Source organism: Archocentrus centrarchus, chromosome 6, assembly GCF_007364275.1.
Source record: "Archocentrus centrarchus isolate MPI-CPG fArcCen1 chromosome 6, fArcCen1, whole genome shotgun sequence".
NCBI lineage: Eukaryota > Metazoa > Chordata > Actinopteri > Cichliformes > Cichlidae > Archocentrus > Archocentrus centrarchus.
The window spans coordinates 30,653,435-30,672,183 of record NC_044351.1 but is presented as its reverse complement, the minus strand read 5'-3'; the positions used below and the strand labels follow the sequence as shown (position 1 = coordinate 30,672,183).

General features: G+C 38.9%; 1 protein-coding gene across 1 annotated transcript; it reads right to left on the bottom strand.

Annotated features, from left to right (window-relative positions):
* Window positions 1-418: 418 nt before the first annotated feature.
* On the bottom strand, window positions 419-17,947 carry hsf4 (heat shock transcription factor 4). The gene is made up of 13 exons (XM_030732023.1): window positions 17,822-17,947; window positions 15,475-15,586; window positions 15,135-15,262; window positions 14,178-14,302; window positions 11,513-11,588; window positions 10,541-10,608; window positions 7,414-7,513; window positions 6,308-6,426; window positions 5,986-6,216; window positions 5,766-5,883; window positions 5,533-5,598; window positions 1,530-1,624; window positions 419-524 (listed from the first exon to the last, which is right to left on the bottom strand). The coding sequence occupies exons 1-12, from the start codon at window positions 17,945-17,947 to the stop codon at window positions 1,565-1,567; spliced, it is 1,329 nt and encodes a 442-aa protein (XP_030587883.1). The 3' UTR covers window positions 419-524; window positions 1,530-1,564.
* Window positions 17,948-18,749: the final 802 nt, after the last annotated feature.

The following is an 18,749-nucleotide window of genomic DNA, read 5'->3' as shown; positions in this document are numbered from 1 at the left end:
GTCCCCAGGATCGGCCAAAAGTCTGTTCTTTGATACAAATACATTATATTCTTAATAAGGATAAACTAATAAAAATTAATAATTTGTATACATTTGTAATGAAATCTTTATAGGAAGTAAAAGTCACCTCTACAAGCAGGAACTCCCTCTCACACAAAGACTAAAGTGCAGGAGCCAAGAATGCAACATCTGCATCCATCTGGCTTAATATTGGAGTCTAGATATAACTGTGTCATAACACTATGTTTGGTTAACTATGAAAAACTTAGACCAACGTCTTTTTCCCATGTAGGTATTATCCATGCCCACAGAGCAGGAAGCTGATAGATCCAATGACAGCTGACCAGGAAGTAAAAGCTTTGATCAGTTCTTTCAAAAAAAAAAAAAAAAAGATTTAAGCCTTTTCTTTCATAGGCATGTGGATGTATAAACAATAAAAATTAAAGTCATGTGTAGGAAGTAGCCTGACACGGCCTAGGGATCAAACTCGTGGAATAAAAAGTGTAACAGCAGCTTCTTGTGACCTGAAGAAACAAGAGACATGAGCATCAGAAACCAGGGAGACAGTTTCAGTGTAGGTAACAATGAGGTTTACATTTTAAATTTTCCTACAAATTTAAGCTATATGCCATAAAAATCAAAAAGTCTGATCTATATTTGCCCAGTCTCCCTTGTAAGGTTGTGTTTTGCACCTCTGTACTGCTTCCAGTAAGGTTACTATTAGATTGGGGTCATTGAGTTAGGTCCACAAGTATTTGGACAATTTCCCTCTGTACACCACTACAGTGGATATGACATCAAAGCATCAACATGTGACTGAATTGAGTAATTGCAGAATTGACTAAAAAGCAGATGTGGTCTGTTTCCTTATAACAGTACATAATAGTTTGAGCAGATAAAAGTTCATTCCAAGCATTGGACTTTTATTTGGTGAACTTCAGACAGTCATTGAATACAAAGGTTTGTCAGTCATGTATCAAAACCAGTTATTTTGAAATATGTTAATATATCCAGTTTGTTGTGTTCAGCAAATAGCTCTGCATATTTGATTTGGGAGATTTTTTACATTGGATACCCTTCCTGACACCAACCCCCACAAGACTTGGGTATCCTCCTGGGATCAAACCAGGGATATTTCGTTTATTAGGTGAATGTGTAAACCACTACACTATGGAATCACTGTGCGTCTTTCTTACTGTATGAGCTTCTGAAAATTAAAGTTGAAAGCCTGCACTTCAATCACATCTTGCTTGACTACAAGTCCACTCTGTTAGTGTTTAAATTACAAAAATTGTGTCATTATGCAAATACTTGTGAATGTAACTTTATATCAGTCTGCAGAAGTCCCATTTAGACCACATTACCTCAGAGCTGCGCAGAGAAAAAAACTTCAACTTCTATGTAGAACTGACATGACTTAAAGGTAGAAAATCACAGAGAAACTGTAGGTCTCCTGCTACTATGCATGTTCTAAAGGCCACATTATAACAAGTTGCATACATCTCACTCTTAGACAAAACGACTGTTACCTTTCGCTTCAGGAAGGACTATTCACGGCACAAATTCATTGTTCCTCACAGGCAGCAGCTGGAAAAACTTCTGATTCCTGGTTCTGGAACATGTACTGTGAAGATAAATGTACATGGATTCAATTACCTCTACATAAACTCTGCATATTATAGTAAATAATATATGTTTACACAAAAGAAAATGTGTGTGGACACGTACTGTACAAAACACAATACAAGCTAATAAATGATTTACTCATTCATGTGGTCCTGTGAGCAGTGAAAAGCATTTTCAAAGACATGCATTTTCAATTACTGATCGTACAGTTAACATGTCATGGGTAGTGTTGATCGCAAACACTCATTTTTAACGGTTGGAAACCAGGATATACATGTAGCTCTGATAGAGCCCTCCGGCAACTTGCAGAATATATCAAACAATACAGTTTTGAGTGAAATGAAGAAGTGAAATTTTCAGTGTAAAAACCAGGCAGCATGAAGGAAAAATAATGAAGAACCAGCAACAAAAGCAAGACTGGTTATTAAGAAAATTAAATACAGTGAATGCTTTTGGTCACCCCAGCCCAAATGTTATTCTGGCAGTTTGCATGAAAAAATGTTTGAGTCTGTAGTAAACAAGTTATAGGATAGTGGTTTTCCAATACATGGAGTGGGAATATATCAGCTGTAATTGAATTAATTTCAGTTTAACTGTTACAGAAATGTCAAATAAAGCATTTCAAAATTGACAGATTGTGTTTCTGTTTACACACCAAAAGTCAAAGTCAGGCAGAAAATATGAAGTAGGATAACACGTTTTCCATGTTTCCCCATCTCCATCCCAAATATAGGCAAATGACAGAATGTACTGATTATTTCACCGGCTAATCATTGGATTGCTCTATTATAAAAACTGTCAGAGATGCTGTGATAAAAATAAGAGCTTCACGCTGCTTTCACTCTGGTTTTGTCCAAATCATGTCAAAATTTTAAGTGAAGTAAAGATAAAGTTAGGAAGGGGAAATGGCAACAAATACTCATACTGGAAATGATGGGATCATAAGCTATTTCCCTAAAAGAAAAATCAAAGGATTCTGATAATACATTCCCAGCTAGATTTTCAAAATTAATAAAAGGCCTTCATTTTAGTGGGCTAGAAGACACAAGTAAATATCTGTTAAATTAAAAAAAAGTACATATCTGTACAAGTTACAGTTGTATTTAATATAATTGATGTCCTGTTGCATTTATTTAAAAAAAAAAAAATTGAGAGGGCTCAACAGCTTGTTTTGTGTCCTGGAAACAAAAAACTCTCTTGGTAAAAAAGCAGCCAAGCATATAAAAACCCATGAGTGCATGATGTGAGGGATTCAATTTATGAAACCACTCTTGTTACAAATGTGAAAGATATTGCAGCCCAGTTCCTGTATGAATGAAGCAACACAGGATGACACTTTCATTATGATACAGACACAGATGAGGCAGTTTAAGAGAGTGCAGTCCAGCGGTTTTGCAACACTATTTTATATGTTGCAATAGCATTCAGTGGGGGGGAAATGGTTATTTGATCCCTAGCTGAATTTGCAAGTTTGCTCACTTTCAAAGAAATGAAATGTCTGAATGTTTATGGTAGTTTCATTTTAATGGAGAGAGACAGAATATCAACCAAAAATCCAGAAAAAGCAAAACAAAACACATTACATAAAATTTATAAATTGATTTGCCTGTCACCGAATGAAATAAATATCTGATCCCTTACAACACAGCCAGAATTCTGGCTCCCACAGACTGGCTGTGTGCCCATGTTGCACACAGACTACAATCATCCATCCATCCATCCATCCATCAATCCATCCATCAATCCATCCATCATTCCATCCATCAATCCATCCATCATTCCATCCATCAATCCATCCATTCTATTCCACTTATCTTGTTCAGGGTCGCGGTGTAAGGGTGAAAGGACATTAGGAATAAGACCATAGACCTGCACAAGGCTGAAATGGGCTACAAGACCATCAGCATGAAGCTTGTTGAGAAGGATACAATACAACTTATCATTTTGCGGGGGCCAATGAATGGGGCCATGTACTGTAAAGTCTTGGACAAGAGCCTCCTTCCCTCAGTCAGAACACTGAAGATGAATCATAGGTGGGTCTTCTAGCATGACAATGACCCCCCCCCCCCCCCCCCCCCCCCCCCACATTGTATCTAGTAGGAATTATTGAGCTACTCTTTGAGATTCAAGGTCAACAATTAGGAAAAGACAGTTAAGAACTGAATGAACTGAAAAAACATCAGTCAGCATTTCATGACGCTAGGTTACCACCTGACCTCTATCTAAGGCAATTTTAAAATGCAGATCTATTACACCCCATCTTAAGGGAGCACAGCTTAAAAGTTAAAAGGGAATCTCTGTTCCAAACCAGAGTCTAATCAAAAGTTCTCAGGTAGCCCCTTAACTGGCAAGGGCCCGGTGACGGGCCGTTTGTAGTCCCTTTTATATGGCAGGCTAGACCCTCCCATTTTTATTGACACGTCATTCGGCCAATCATGTAACTGGCTGCACCAAATCACCTGACAAAGCTACGTGACGCCCTCTGAGTATTATTGGCTCTGGGAAACCCATTTCTTAACATGATTGGCCGAATGAGGTGTCAGTCAAAATGGGCGGGTCTAGCCTGCCATATAAATGCACTTCATTCGGCCGGCGGACCAGACGCAGCCGATTAATAGGCTATGAAATGGGTTGTTCAGAGCCAATAATAACCAGAGGGTGTTATGTAGTTTTTGTCAGGTGATTTTTTTGCTGCCAGTTAAGGGGTTAAGGGCGTTATTTATTAATGTGCACTCAGACAAGAACAATACACCAATAGCTGAAGAGAAACAACTCCAGGATGAATCAAGGCCAAAACAAATAAACTAAACCAGCTATATTTCAAGCAACAGTATGACCCAATCCCTATGTGACAAACAAAACCAATCAGGACATGTGCTAAATCTAACTCCCTAAATCAACAAACACAGAAAAAAAACTGTATACAAGAAAAAAAAAAAGCAGTTCATCCTTTCTTCTTCAATGATATATAAACAATGAGTGAGTTAAACTATATACAACGAGTGCTAGGTACAAACTGGCACAAGGAGTAGCAAAACTTAGGTCTCTCTACAAGAAATAGAACAGAACTATCAGAGGTTTGGAGACCGAAGACTGGACCAGAATACTGCTAGTGTGAGTTGGGAAGTTCTCCTAGAACCAGGGTTTTCAAAGATGTTTACCTCCAGGTGAAACATCAGGAAGACACACTCGAGAAGGAAGTGGTGACAGTGCTGCAAGACAAAAGCCTGCACCTTTAGAGTAAGAAAGCACGAGAAAGTGCGACTGAAGAAACTGAAACAATAGTGGCCAAGGAGGAAGCCAGAAAAGGTACTGCTTCCCAAAGTGTCTCCATCAGAGTGACAATGATTTTTTTAAATAACAGAGGTTCTGAAAATTGTTTCTCCTGGGACACTGATAGTGGTTTCCAACTAACTTGGCAGATTTAGCAAGACTGGCAACATCCATCTTTAAAGCTGGCCTAAAAAAGTGACACAAAATGCAGTGGTAAGTCTTTCTTATTTCTAAATGACCTGTCATGTGCAAGACTGAGTACCTGAGGTCAGAATTTTTGTGGTACAACTACCTGTTGAAATTCATTCCAGCCAAGATTATCAGATGAGGGAGTGTACTAGCTATACATTAACACACCGTTACGAATGCTGTAGACACTAGTACTCTCACTTAAGTTGGCAGCAGATAGACATTTAGCCAGAGTTTGGTTGGTCTGTTATGCATGGACAAATTCTGCTTTGTTTACTTCAACAGACAGATCAGCTCCAGAGGCAACAAGCTACCAGACATATTTTTCTGATTTTTCCAGTGTCTTCATTTTCTCTGGGCCATATTTTGAACATAGGAGAATATCAGCCAAATCACCTTACCTTACAATGATAAAAGCTTTGAGAGTCACATGACTAGACTTACTGATTTGAGGTTGGACTCCATCTCTGTGAAGTTCCACTCAGTCAGAGGCAGGCTTAGGCTGAAAGGCTATAAGAAACAGCAGGGGAAAAGGAAACAAGTTGTGAAAAAATAACAACATAATGATAATAATAAAATAATACAATGCACTGGCTGCTGTCTCTAATCAGTGACAACAGTAAGTTTGATGCTACAAATATCAGACATGTGTCTATGTGCAGGACACATCTACTGACATCTATGACAGCGCTGGTCCCAGCTTCCACAGCATTTTGCTGATGGCTCCTAAGTAGCAGCTGCTGCAGCTCCTCCAGGCTCATATCCACATTCTCAACTGTATCTGCAACCTCCACTCTGCACATATACACATATGAGTATAATCTTGAATTACTTTTCTGTTTCATTACTGTGAAAACTCCACATTTTCTATGCATATGTCTACCTGTGAGCACCTACCTCTCTAGAATGGGCCTCTTACTCCTCCTCTCCACCATGGAGGCCACAGAGCCCCTCCCCTCCAGAACAGACTGGACCATTGCAACAGGGAGGACAGGAGGTTCAGACGAGCACACCTCACAAGAGGAAGTCAACGCTACAGCCTCTCCTCTTGTTACGCTGCCTCCTTTTCCTCCTCCTCTTACCCCTGGACTCACAGGCTCCTCTTTGATAAGCATCATGCCCTTCTCCCTATAAGCAGAGTCATGTACTGTCAAAAATAGGTTGTGATAGTGGGCCAAGAAAATACTTTTATAAGAGAAAACACAAATGGATCATCCACCTGGTCTCATCAGGCTGCATCTGAAGAGCCATGCTGGCCTGAGACATATCAGTAACATCTGATATGATTGGTCCTCCCGCCAGTCCACCAGCAGAACAGGAAGCGGTATCACTGGATGGCTGAAGACAAAGAGGTGAGGATTGTAATGTATGTTTGCTCTATGCTGTCTCCTCTTGAATATGAATATGTCTCTGTTCTTAATTCTACTAAATTTAGGATTATTGATGTAGAAGATCAAAGATTTACAGCAGGCATATATTTAGTAAAAACTACAAGGCCCAAATCTGTTTAAACATATATGGATTATCACACCACGCTTGAAGTTGAAGTCAAATAGTTAAAGCAGGAAAACGAGGTTGATGAAAAACTGAGCTAAATGTAATCGATTTGCACTCCGATTAGGTTTCTAAACCTTTCTCAGCTTCACTGTTTTTGTGGTTGTTGCTCTTTACCTTTGCAGCACAGCCCTTCACAATAACATGTGACAGTCCTTTATGAACTAGAATACAACAAATTGCATTTCAAGCATTCATGTGTTTACCCTCGGACTGAAGAGTGACAGCAGGACTAAACACATCTGTAGCCCCTTAAATCTCTCACTGCACATTGCTTCCCCCTAGTGTTGGCAGACTCTAACAGCTGGATTGATGGCAATGGGGCATTAAAGGAGATTTGTGTTAATATAATAAATTCACTATGATCTAATATAGTAGATGTGATGTTTTTACATCACGTCTACTGATTCAAAGTACATCAATATCAGGAAAGGTTTATGTACTAAATCAATTGGTTTTAAAGATCATTTTATAATAGCAACATAGTCAAGCACTTAAAAGGATCAGAAATTCACTGATTTTACTGCACGTGGCTGCCTGCACTGTTTGTGCTGATTGTGGCAGTTCAGCAGCAGTACAGCAGATTACTAATTAAAGTTCCCAACAAAAATGTGTCCACAGAGCACTAATCTGTACAGGAGTTTCATTTTCTGGAAAGGAACACATTTGTTAGTCTGGAAAAAAGGCCAAAAAGAAAAAAAAGAGAGAAAAAAGGACATTTTAACAAACTGAAAATAAGACTTAAGATGTATTATTTGTTTATTTTCTCACCGACTGGATGTAGAAGGGCTCGTGGATGGGTTCCATCTGGTGGCTATGGCTGAATTTGGAGGCAGGGGGGCTGGGAGAGCCATCATCCAACATCAGAGGCCTAGAGGAAGCATTTTTGTTTTTACTAAGTTATACAACAGAAGTAATATCGACTAGACAAAATTAATGGCAGTGGAATATCAGCATCAGTTTTGTAATTAACAAATATACACACCCCTCCAAGATTATTGGAACAGTGAGGCCCATACCTTTATTTTTGCTGTAGACTGAAAACATTTGGGTTTGACATTAAAAAAAATTTAATATGAGACAAAAGATCACCATCTCAATTTTTATTTCCAGGTATTTACATCTGGATCTGATACTCAGTTCAGAAGATAGCACCTTTTGTCTGAACCCACCCGTTTTTCTTGTGAGCAAATGTATTGGAACAGATAAACTTAAAATAGATTAAAGTAAATAACACTTAATATCCAGTTGCAAATCATTTGCTTGCAATAACTGCATCAAGCCTGTGACCCACTGACATCACTAAATTTTTGCATTCTTCTTTTGTGATACTTTTCCAGGTTTTCACTGCAGACTCTTCCAGTTGTTGTTTGTTTGTTTGTTTGTTTGGGGGGGGGTACTCCCTTCAGTCTCCTCTTTAGCAGGTAAAATGCTCTATAGGGTTTAAGTCTTATCTGACTAGGCCAGTCTAAAACCTTCCACTTCCTGGCCCTGATGAACTCCTGTGCACTTTTGGCAGTGCGTTTTGGGTCATTATCTTGCTGCATGATGAAGGATCTCCTAATCAGTTTAGTTGCACCTTTCTTTAAATTGACAGACAACATTTTTCTGTAGACTTCTGCTTTCATTGTACTGCTGCCATCATGCATGACATCATCAATGAAGTTTAATGAGCCCATACCAGAAGAAGCCATGCAAGCCCAAGCCATGAGCAGATCTTTTCTTTCTCCAAACTTTAGCTTTTCATTCCACTGGTTGTCTCATCAGTCCATTAAACTTTGTCCCAGAATTTCTGAGGCTTGTGTCTGTACTTCTTGGCAAATTCCAGCCTGGCACTTCCTGCTCTTCTTGCTAATTAGTTGTTTGCAACTTCAGGTCTTCAAGCCTTCTGCGAACAGTAGATTGTGATGCCTTCACTCCTGTCCTCTGGAGGTTGATGCTTTTGTCACTAACAGTTGTTTCTTTACAGCACTTACAATGTTTCTGTCATCAACTGCTGTTGTTTTCCTTGGTCTACCTGTTCCACATCTGTTACTTAGTACACCAGTGACGACTTTCTGCTTCAGAGCGTTTCAGATGGTTGTACTAATCTGAAAGTGAGCGTAGACATTCAGCGCTATAGTATCTATTGTTTGAATAATCAATGTAACAGGACACACCTGGGCAACAAAACACACCTGTCAGTCACACGTTCCAATACTTCTGCGCACAAGAAAAATGGGTGGATTCAGACAAAAGGTGCTATCTTCTGAATTGTGTATCGAACCCAGATGAAAATACCTGGAAATATGAGCTGAGATGTTGATCTTTTGTTCCATATTGCTTTTTGGGGTTTTTTTTGTGTACAGTATATGCCAGGGGTCTTCAACTCCAGGCCTCAAGAGCCCCTGTCCTGCAGATTTTAGATGTGTCTCTGCTTCAACACACCTGAGTCAAATATAGAAGTCATTAGCAGGAACTTGACTGCATACTGAGGAGGTAATTCAGCCATTTGATTCAGGTGTGTTGGATCAGGACACATCTAAATCCTGCAGGATACTGGCTCTCCAGGCCTGGAGTTGAAGACCCCTGGTATATGCTTTGTTTTCAGAGATAAGTATGTTGGCACCAAGGGGCAAACTCCAGAACAAAAAAAAAGAGTCCAATGCAGAAGTGCCAAAAACTGGATTTCTTCTAGGAGCCACTAGAAATAGTCACTTGCCAAAGAGCAAATAGACTTTGGTGTTAAAGTGTCAACTTTAGCCTTTAAAAGCATATTTACAGCCTGATACAAAAAAGGAATGTGAAGGGATAGTTTCTAATAGTTGCAAATATATAGCCTGGATATACTGATATAATAAAGCAATACTGGAAACCTACTACTTGTAAGACAAGCAGTAGACAAAGAAGCAAGAGGTGTAATGGTAGCTTAAAACACAAGGCCTTCAATCAGGGTCCATGGTTCATGTACCACTTGGGAGCTTTGTGTTTTGCACTTTGCTCATCTTTGTTTTCACTTGCTATTTGTTTTAGGGGGGAAATGTGGACAGGATGTAACAATTGGTGATAAAATATGCCCCTGCACAACTGAAAGTGATGCTTCAAGATACGTGTAAAATGTGACATCCAGGGGTCCTGACCAAATGTGACAAGCTGGGAGTGATATTGGTCTGACTGTTGACCGTGACCATTAAATTATGGCACCAGTGCCAGAGGACACCTTGTGTGCATCTCCGTAACTTCAGCAGCTTTGACAGTGGCATCATTTGAAACTCTGAGAATGAGAATGGGCTTGTTGGCACACAGATAACATCCCTGATATTGACAAGTATGGAGCTGTAACAATAAATAAGAGCAGAGAGAAGGGCTGAGCTAGTGATGAGAGCAGGAAGAGAGGACAAAGATGCGATACTCAGGAACTGTATAAACGAAAAAAAAAACGGCATCCATAAATTTCTGCAAAACTCATGTCTTAATTATTCCTGACCCCAAAATAGACGTTTCTTTGGCACTTTTGTGTTGCAGAGTGCCTTTGCTTTCTCATGTCGGCCTTGTTCACTCTCAGCAACAAAGCTGAACCAGCATTTTACACACACAGGCTGTGCCGTGCAGGGTCGTGCACCCTGCTCTGCCTTCACTGTGTGAATGTGTGTGTGTGTGTGTTTGTGTGTGTCTGACTGACTGATTCAGCACTTGTCTCCATTCACATCGCTTGTTGAGTTAGATTATTCAGTTTGTCAGCTGAGCCAGCCCTTCCCTCTGCCCCACTGTGGCCCTGTTTGTCTCACTTTTGTTGATTGCTCCACTGTGTGCTTGTGTGCTTGTGCATGGCTCTGTGTGTGTGTGTGTGTGTGTGTGTGTGTGTGTGTGTGTGTGTGTGTGTGTGTGTGTGTGTGTGTGTGTGTGTGTGTCTACTCACAGCTTTCTCTTTAGGCCCACAGTGCCGGGTGTGTTGGACTGCATCTGGCTGAACAGAAACTGAATCAGCTGGCAAAGACAGAACAAGCACAGTATGAATCAGCACCAACATCTCTCTCTCACACACACACACACACACACACACACACACACACACACACACACACACACACACCCACACACACACACACACACACACACAGTTTTTCTTTTAGTTCTTCAAATACAAACAGAACAGGAAATTGAGTGACATGGCCCATAACCTGCCCGCTTGCATCTTCAAGGCAGTGGACTTTTTTTTTTTTAGGTTCTGCCAAATGATGCTGTTTACAGTTAATCAGCTCATTCATCTTTTTGTGAATCAGACATGCAGCAAAAGTGCTGATGCTTCAAGCAAAAAAATCCAGTGAGCTAGCTGACATCGTTAAAATAGTAAAAAGCAAAAGAAAACAATGCCTTATGAATGCTGGAACATTTTCCTTCAACACTGCAGAAATTTGATAAAAGAAATACTGTAAAATATTTGTAAGATTAAAAAAAAAAGTTACTTCAGCTGGAAATCAATATGGTGAAGTAAAAAGTACTTTTTTTTATTATCTGTATATACTTTCCACCACTGCTGATAGAGAAAAAAAATCCAATATGTGCTTTGAATGATTTCTGGAAAGGAAATTATGCTCCTGCCCTCGCAGGTTTTATCAGTTATAATAATAGAAGAAGCACAGAGATAACAGGAGAAGAAGTGGTAACAGTACTGAATATATAACTCTGAATCATTCCTTTAGTTCTTTTTCCTTTAGAGTAGTAGATATATGTATATGTGCACACATATTCACACACTTTGAGTCAAATGTAAAGGCACAAACTACGAAATAAAAGGTTTTAAAGTGGATGTGATTTAAGTTAATTTGTTACTTTTTGACTTAGGTATGATTTGTATTCTTGTTTGCATTATATATACACATAGACTGACCTTGTTCATGACTTTCTGTTGCTGTGTGTGGTTCTGCCTCAGTGACACCACCTCCCTCCACAGCACTTCATTCTGCCTGCAAACAGGAGGGGAAACATTAGTGAGAGCAGAGACGTAGAACAGACAGAACAAATCCTTGTTTAGATTCATTGTAGTTCAGTTTCACCTGATTGAAAGTCTCACCTGAACACCTGAAGCTTATGTTATAGCTAACTTTATATAGATTAATGTCTGTTTTAAATGGTAAAGTTAAACAGTAAAACCACAGGTTTAAATGTGATGCAAAGAAGAGAGTACAGCCAAGTCTTCCATGTAGAAAATCAGGATTTTTTTTTTTAAACATGAATTGGATTAACCTCAGGAACATGTGTGACTGTGTGTGTGTGTGTGTGTGTGTGTTTTTCGTTTTACTTGTCAGGCATCACTACGCAAAGAACAAAAATTTTCAAGCTAAGGATGCACTTCAAGTTTGATTATGCACCTCCTCCATATCAGCTGTTCTCCAGTTGCCTAAAAACAATCCACTCTGAGGTAATGCACACTAGATTCCTGACTTCTTTGTTTTGCTGTGAGGTGTGCAAAAGTTTGCAGGTTTAAATAATTTGGCAGCTGATTGCAGCACTGGTTACAACCTAAGTTGGCCCCCAAGCGGCGGGATAGACTGATGATTGTAAATGGAGAATGTGTGCAGCGTAGCTAAAACTGCCTTTGTTGTGGGTTTTAGTCCTCTCTTTGCTAACTTGCAGTTAGTATTTAATGTCAAACACAAGAAAGCAATATCTTTCTGAGTTTGTATGTTCTCCCCATGTCTGTGTGGGTTTTTTCCAGGTACTCTGGCTTCCTCCCACAGTCCAAAGACATGCAGTTAGTGGGGTTAAGTTAAGTGGTGATTCTAAAGTGCCCAAAGGTGTGAATGTGAGTGCAAATAGTTGTTTGTCTCTCTGTGTTACCCCTGCAATAGACTGGTGACCTGTCCAGGGTGTACCCTGCCTCAGATAGGCTCCAGCCACCTGAATTTCATAAGTGCAACAAGATGAATGTTCATCATCCATCTGCTAACACAATGAGTTTCTGTGATAGAATAATGTCAGCGTCTATACTCAAAAAATGTTTATGAGGGCCAAGAATCACGGTTCATTCCCACACGTTTGCATATGTATCCATGGGAATGTACTCATGTGCTCAACCTTTCGAAGAATATTACTGTTGGCGAGTGCGTGTGCATGTTCGTTTGTGTGTGTATGTGTGTGCTAGTCAGGTGAGCAGGTGAACATTCTCTTCTCTCATTAGCAAACAATACAGAGCACAAAGCAGCTCCATCACACAATAGACACAGTGGCTATTTTCAGTAACAATAGTCTCTAGAGAAAAAGTCGGGTCATCCACTGGGTGATTTGTTCCAACTTAGCAAGAGGAACAATAGACAGGTTAGCTGCTGTTCTGACACAATCCCTCTCTTAAACATGATCCAAAGGAGGGTGTGATGTGTTTGTGTGTGCATCTCTGTGTGTGTGTGTGTGGGGGGGGGTGCAGATGATGCTTTAAGACTGTAAGACATCAATGTAGCATGACTATATTTACTTTCCAAAAGACAAAAAAGAGGGTTTCTAACAAGGCTGCAAAGTTAAAAGGACAAATATAAGATTTTTCACTAAATAACTCTGAAATATGTTTTCATTCAGATTATTGCAAATGTCACACTGAAAACACAGAACAAGAAGGAAAGATGTTGATTCTCTCTCAGGGTCAGCGTAAAGCTGACCTCACCAATCACACTTTTATAACTCTGGCAGCATGGCTGAACTAAAGAGAAAGTGGACCCAGGGGCAAAGTAATGTTTTTGGCTTTTTTTGACACCCACCTTCACGTGATATGCGCAGTTATGTACATACTTTCAAGTTTCCCCCCCTGAGCAGGTGCTCTGAAAACAGTCTTACAATCATTCTATGTGAGGGGCTATACTGATGAAAGCATGTTGTTTATTATGTAAACGTGACAATCAAATATGATCTAAGAAGTCCAGTTAATGTAACAAATCAGTTTAAAATGTTATCAATACTAAAACATCTTTATTACACTATAATAATTGTTAGTTAATATGTAATATTACCACCTTTAGCCTTCTAGAGAATTACATAATACTCTCCCACAATTATATAATAGTTAACTTTGCCAATATTATTAAACTAAACAGAATATAAGCAAACATCAAATTTCTTGTATGTGCTTATGGATGTCTAATAATCTACAAATGTGTTTGTTGCATGAACAATAAAACCAGTTTAAAGTGATTTGTAGAACTTCTGATGCTTGAGTGAAATGAATGAGTCTTTTTGCGACCACGGATACAATTCACATGAATTAAAAAGTGTTCATTTGAATTCATGTGAACCGCACTTTGAGCTAGTTCAACAAGGCCCTGTGTCCTGATTTCTGGAACACTGCGCTCCACTGTGTCACTTCTATCTTACCGACAAATCAAAATCAAGAAGACTCACAATATCAAAAGAGCAAATAATGGCGGCTTTTGTAACAACGAAACTGCAGATTAGAAAAACTAACTGCAAGTAGAGGAGACCAATTTGTTAGTGTGCTAAATGCTTGTGGGGTCACAAGCACAACACACACACACAGAGAGAGACACACACACACACTCTGTCCTTACTGCTTCATGTCCTGCATCTGACACTCCATGTTGTCCTGTTGTGTTCTAAGAAGCTGAACTTCATACAGCAGTTTGCTGAGGTCCTCCTGACGAACTTTAGTCTCTTCACTCTTCACTATGGACACCTGCAAACATGATGTTCAGTGTTTCTTGGTAGCTCATGTCCAACATACCATACATGTTATATTTGTTCTAATAACTATTGGATTAATTATAAAGAAATCTGATTCAGAGACATTCATATTTCCCTCAGGATGAATTTTAATAACTTGATAAAGACAATTATCAAGCACCATTTTCACATCAATTGTTTTGATACATTAATCTCATGCAGTTTTTTTCATTGGATTTTTTGAATGAATGATGCATGTTCTTGAAGTGCACTGCCCATATTCTCAGACAAATCTGAACCCACTCTAACTATGCCATACATCTCATTTGTGAGCACAACAAAAGAAAGCTCTTGGGAAATTTTTTACAAGCATGACAGTTATTTTAATTTGCTTTGTTCATATCTATAAATTACATGAGTCATTTTTTTATCTCCTATGTTCTCAATTTTTTAACAGTTTTCAGTTTCTAAGATGTGTCTTAGTAAGAGAGCGAGAAAAAAGAAAGAAAATTATAATAGATGCATGGAGCAGGATATAATCTTGAATGACTGTTTCTTTTTTTTTTTGTGGAACTTAACAGTTCAACTCTCTAAACATGCAGCCTCACCGAACTGGGCCCACAGCACGGTCTTGGATTTAAATATAAACTTTGTACTGACCAGCTGTGCTTCTGAATCTTGGCTTTCACATTAAAACCTTTATTGGCTTCTTCAAAATATGTAGCTTTAATAAAGAAACATTTTAAAATCGAAAACAATGTAGCATAATAAAGAACTCCTTCACATGCTTCAGTCACACGTGCACTCAGTGCAGTCAAGGACGCTGTTCCCATCAGCATCCATACCTTTCTCTTGATGTGTTCCAGCATGTGCTCATGACCCTGGAGGAAGTACAGGTGTTGGAACTCTGTGTCGTCTCTCTCAGGTTTCACCAGACCGCTCTGCTCAATGTTCACCACCTTGCGAAAACCATCTGTAAGTGAAAAGCAGAAATAAATTGATAAATAAGAAGAGAAGAGAAGAGAAGAGAAGAGAAGAAGAGAAGAGAAGAGAAGAGAAGAGAAGAGAAGAGAAGCGATAAGAGTAGAGAGTAAGAGAAGAGAAAGAGAAAGAGAAGAGAATGATGAAGGTAAGAGAAGAGAAGAGCAGATAAGAGAAGAGAAGAGAAGAGAAGAGAAGCGAGACTCCACATGTTGAGTTGCCGAACGAAGCTTGCCATGTTGTTGTGTTTAAAGTACTTTGGCAAAACTTCCTTGGCAAAGCGACCCTGGTCAAACACATGAAAACTGGTCCCAGTCTGAAATGGAAAAAATAAACAGAAATGCAGAGTTTACACAGTCTCTGTTCTTACCTCACATTACAGCTTGAGACAAATTATATTTAAATGTTATCAATAAATTAGTCATGTACTTACTAATTATATACTTCATCACTTTTGAGTTGATCTAAAACTTTATCACAGCACAGCTCAGTGCGGCTGAAAACACAAGTCTTCCAGTGACTAACGCACCATTGTAGCTGTTTGAGATTGTTCTGAAGTCAGATTTAGTTTGAGGTTAAAATCTATACTTTTTAGCCTATTCAAAGGTAATTGAAATATGCTTACAACTGCTACACAAAACTACACTTATTTTAATCTGCCATCAGATTATTTGAGTACTGCATAAGATTGAATTTCTGCATTTAAGGATCTTATTGTCTCAGATGTCTGGACAAGCTCTGTCATAGCTGAGTTAACATCAAGTTTATATAACTTTAAACAATAAGAAGAAATCAGAAGTGTATTTGGAATAACTGAATGATGCAGGGGGTTCCTCTACAGATGACACACCTTCATAAGAACTCATCTTATTCAGCAAAGGTAATATTGACAATGTTACTCTGTGTATCCCCCCACAATGCGAGGTCTATTCATCATCAGCGACATTCAGCTCAGTCAGATTCTCTCTCTCTCTCTGAGGCATGCTTTCTCTCTCAGCCTCACTAAGCAGCTGCAGCAAATATTTTTGCTTTAAAAACAGTATTTTTTTTTAGTCTTGCACATACCGTAAATACTGACAGCACGACACATAACATTGTACAAGCTGTGTGATGAGACTGGATGTTCATAAGAACATAATCCAGTAGTAATAGTGGCACATTCATCTTGCACAGACTTACACAGACATTTTGAGGATAATTTAAATTGGTTTGAATTATTTAGTGTAAAAAGTGGAATTTTAATCATAGTTGTTCTAAAGCCCAATGCTTTAGAACCACAACCACAGCAGTTTTCCTCCCTCTCAATTCAGGAATTGTCATTTTTCCAGAGGTTAGATCAGTTTAATTATTATTGTTTTGCATTACGGTTCCCAAACTATGTCAACTTTATGATGTTGCAAGTCAAAATAAATATACGTAGCAACTGAAAAGCACTCACTGTTGTGGTTTTGATTTGACTAAGAGCATAGGTGAAAATGGGAGTTCAGGTATAAAAAAGATTACGGAATATTTTAAAAATTATTTTATGTCCCATAAATTTATCCTGTGTTCCCTAAAGTGCGACAAGGTTGGAACCCCCCAGATCTAAAGGCCAAACTGGCCACAAAATCAAAACATATCAATGCATCTGCAACAAAGCATCATACGTGCACAATAATCAATACACTTTGAGAGGTATTTTTCTGCAAGGGCACACAGACATTCCCATCGAAGGAGCAAGACTGAAAGTACCTGCCCCTAAATGAGCAGAACTAGCCGAATCTTTAAGCTGCAATCAATAATTCCTATTTTTGTCATTGATTGTTCATATATGTTATTATAATATTCATATCATACTGCAACATCAGGAAAAGGAAATAAAAGTGTTTCTTGTTCTCTGGGGAATTCTACATTAATGCATTTTTGTGTGTAATGAGGAGATACACAATACTGTCTGTGTAAAAAAAAATGCATAAGTTAAATGTTGGGCAGGTAGATGGTCACTTCTTCATAAAGTGATGAAAAGCCTTTTATTACAAATAAAGGATAATCCATGACACATAAAAAATGAAGAAGAACTGTTAGTTTTAGTCAAAAAGTAAAGAAAATATCCAGACATGAGGAATTAAATTGTTCTTAACTTACTATTTAATGCAGCTTAAATAATAAGCTGAAGGACACAGGAACATAGCCTTGAAACTTAAACCCTTGTTAGAGAGTTAGAGCACCTGTTGGATAGCCTAATAAATCCCTAATAAGGGTTTTGCAAGAGTAAGATTTTTTTGTACTCTTAAAGCTGGATTGCCTGCGACAGCTTTTACAGGTTGGTCTCATGAGGATGCAATTCTTCATACACAACTGTTAATAACTGTATTTTGTGTTCTGTGTCCTTGTTATACATATATATACTGTACTATAACATAAAATTGTGTAATATGCAGTACTACTAAGAAGACAAATAATAACAAACAATAACACAGTCTTTTAAAGACTGTATCTCTTGCAAACTACCGGAAGTTCTATTTGCTTGCCTTACAATATCGTGTAGAGTTTGATGAGAAAACAGACTCACAGCACTCCAGCAGATAAGGTGGTTGGTATCTGGGTCCTCAACCAGGGTCCACAGCTTAGTTAGAAAGGCTGGAACATTACTAGTGTAGCTGCCATCCACACCGACTGCACCTGGAGACTCCTGCATAATGGCACCTGTCCACTCCCAAGACCACTCACAAGGGAACCAAATGTATAAATGTATGAGCGTGAGCGCGTGTTTGCCTATATATGTGAACGCCCTCAAACTAGTCCATGTTTGATGAACTCCTCTTCTGAAGATCCCTTACTGATAATCCCAAGTTTTTCTCAGTGCCTTCGATTCCATTTCATTCAGTCAGCGAGTCTCACCAGTCGCTTCTGTTTTTTCTCTTCTCTTTACTTGATTGTTTTTCTTAATCTTTCTTCACCTTATTTTTCTCTTCTACCGTCCTCTCACTGTCCTCAGTACCGCATCACCCATCCAACTGAAAGTCATCACAGAAGGTCCATGTCAGCACACGCACAATTCAAGCCCACCCCCCACCCCGGCCTCTCACTGACAATCAAGAGACCGCCCAGCAACACAATACAGCATCCACACAAAAGCTTCAATAACACACCACTGTCCTACCATCAACTGGTAAAACTGAACAGAGTACAGTGTGCCTGTATGCAGGGCAGAAAAAAAAAGAACTGATTCATTTGTGAGAATGATCCCAAATGTCTTGATGTCATTATTAAGTAGATACATAGTGTTTGCACAGTAATGCCACAGCAACAGACCTACTTTTTAATAATGTGATTCAATCACAAACAAATGCTACAGCATTTCAAAGACTGGTGGTAATATAATGATGGGTAATATAATTCCACAAAGCAGATCCATCACTGTGGCTTTAGCCTCAAGAGATTGATTCCTGGTATCTGTCTTTCCTTTATTTAGGGGCCACCATCAGGTCAAATTTTAG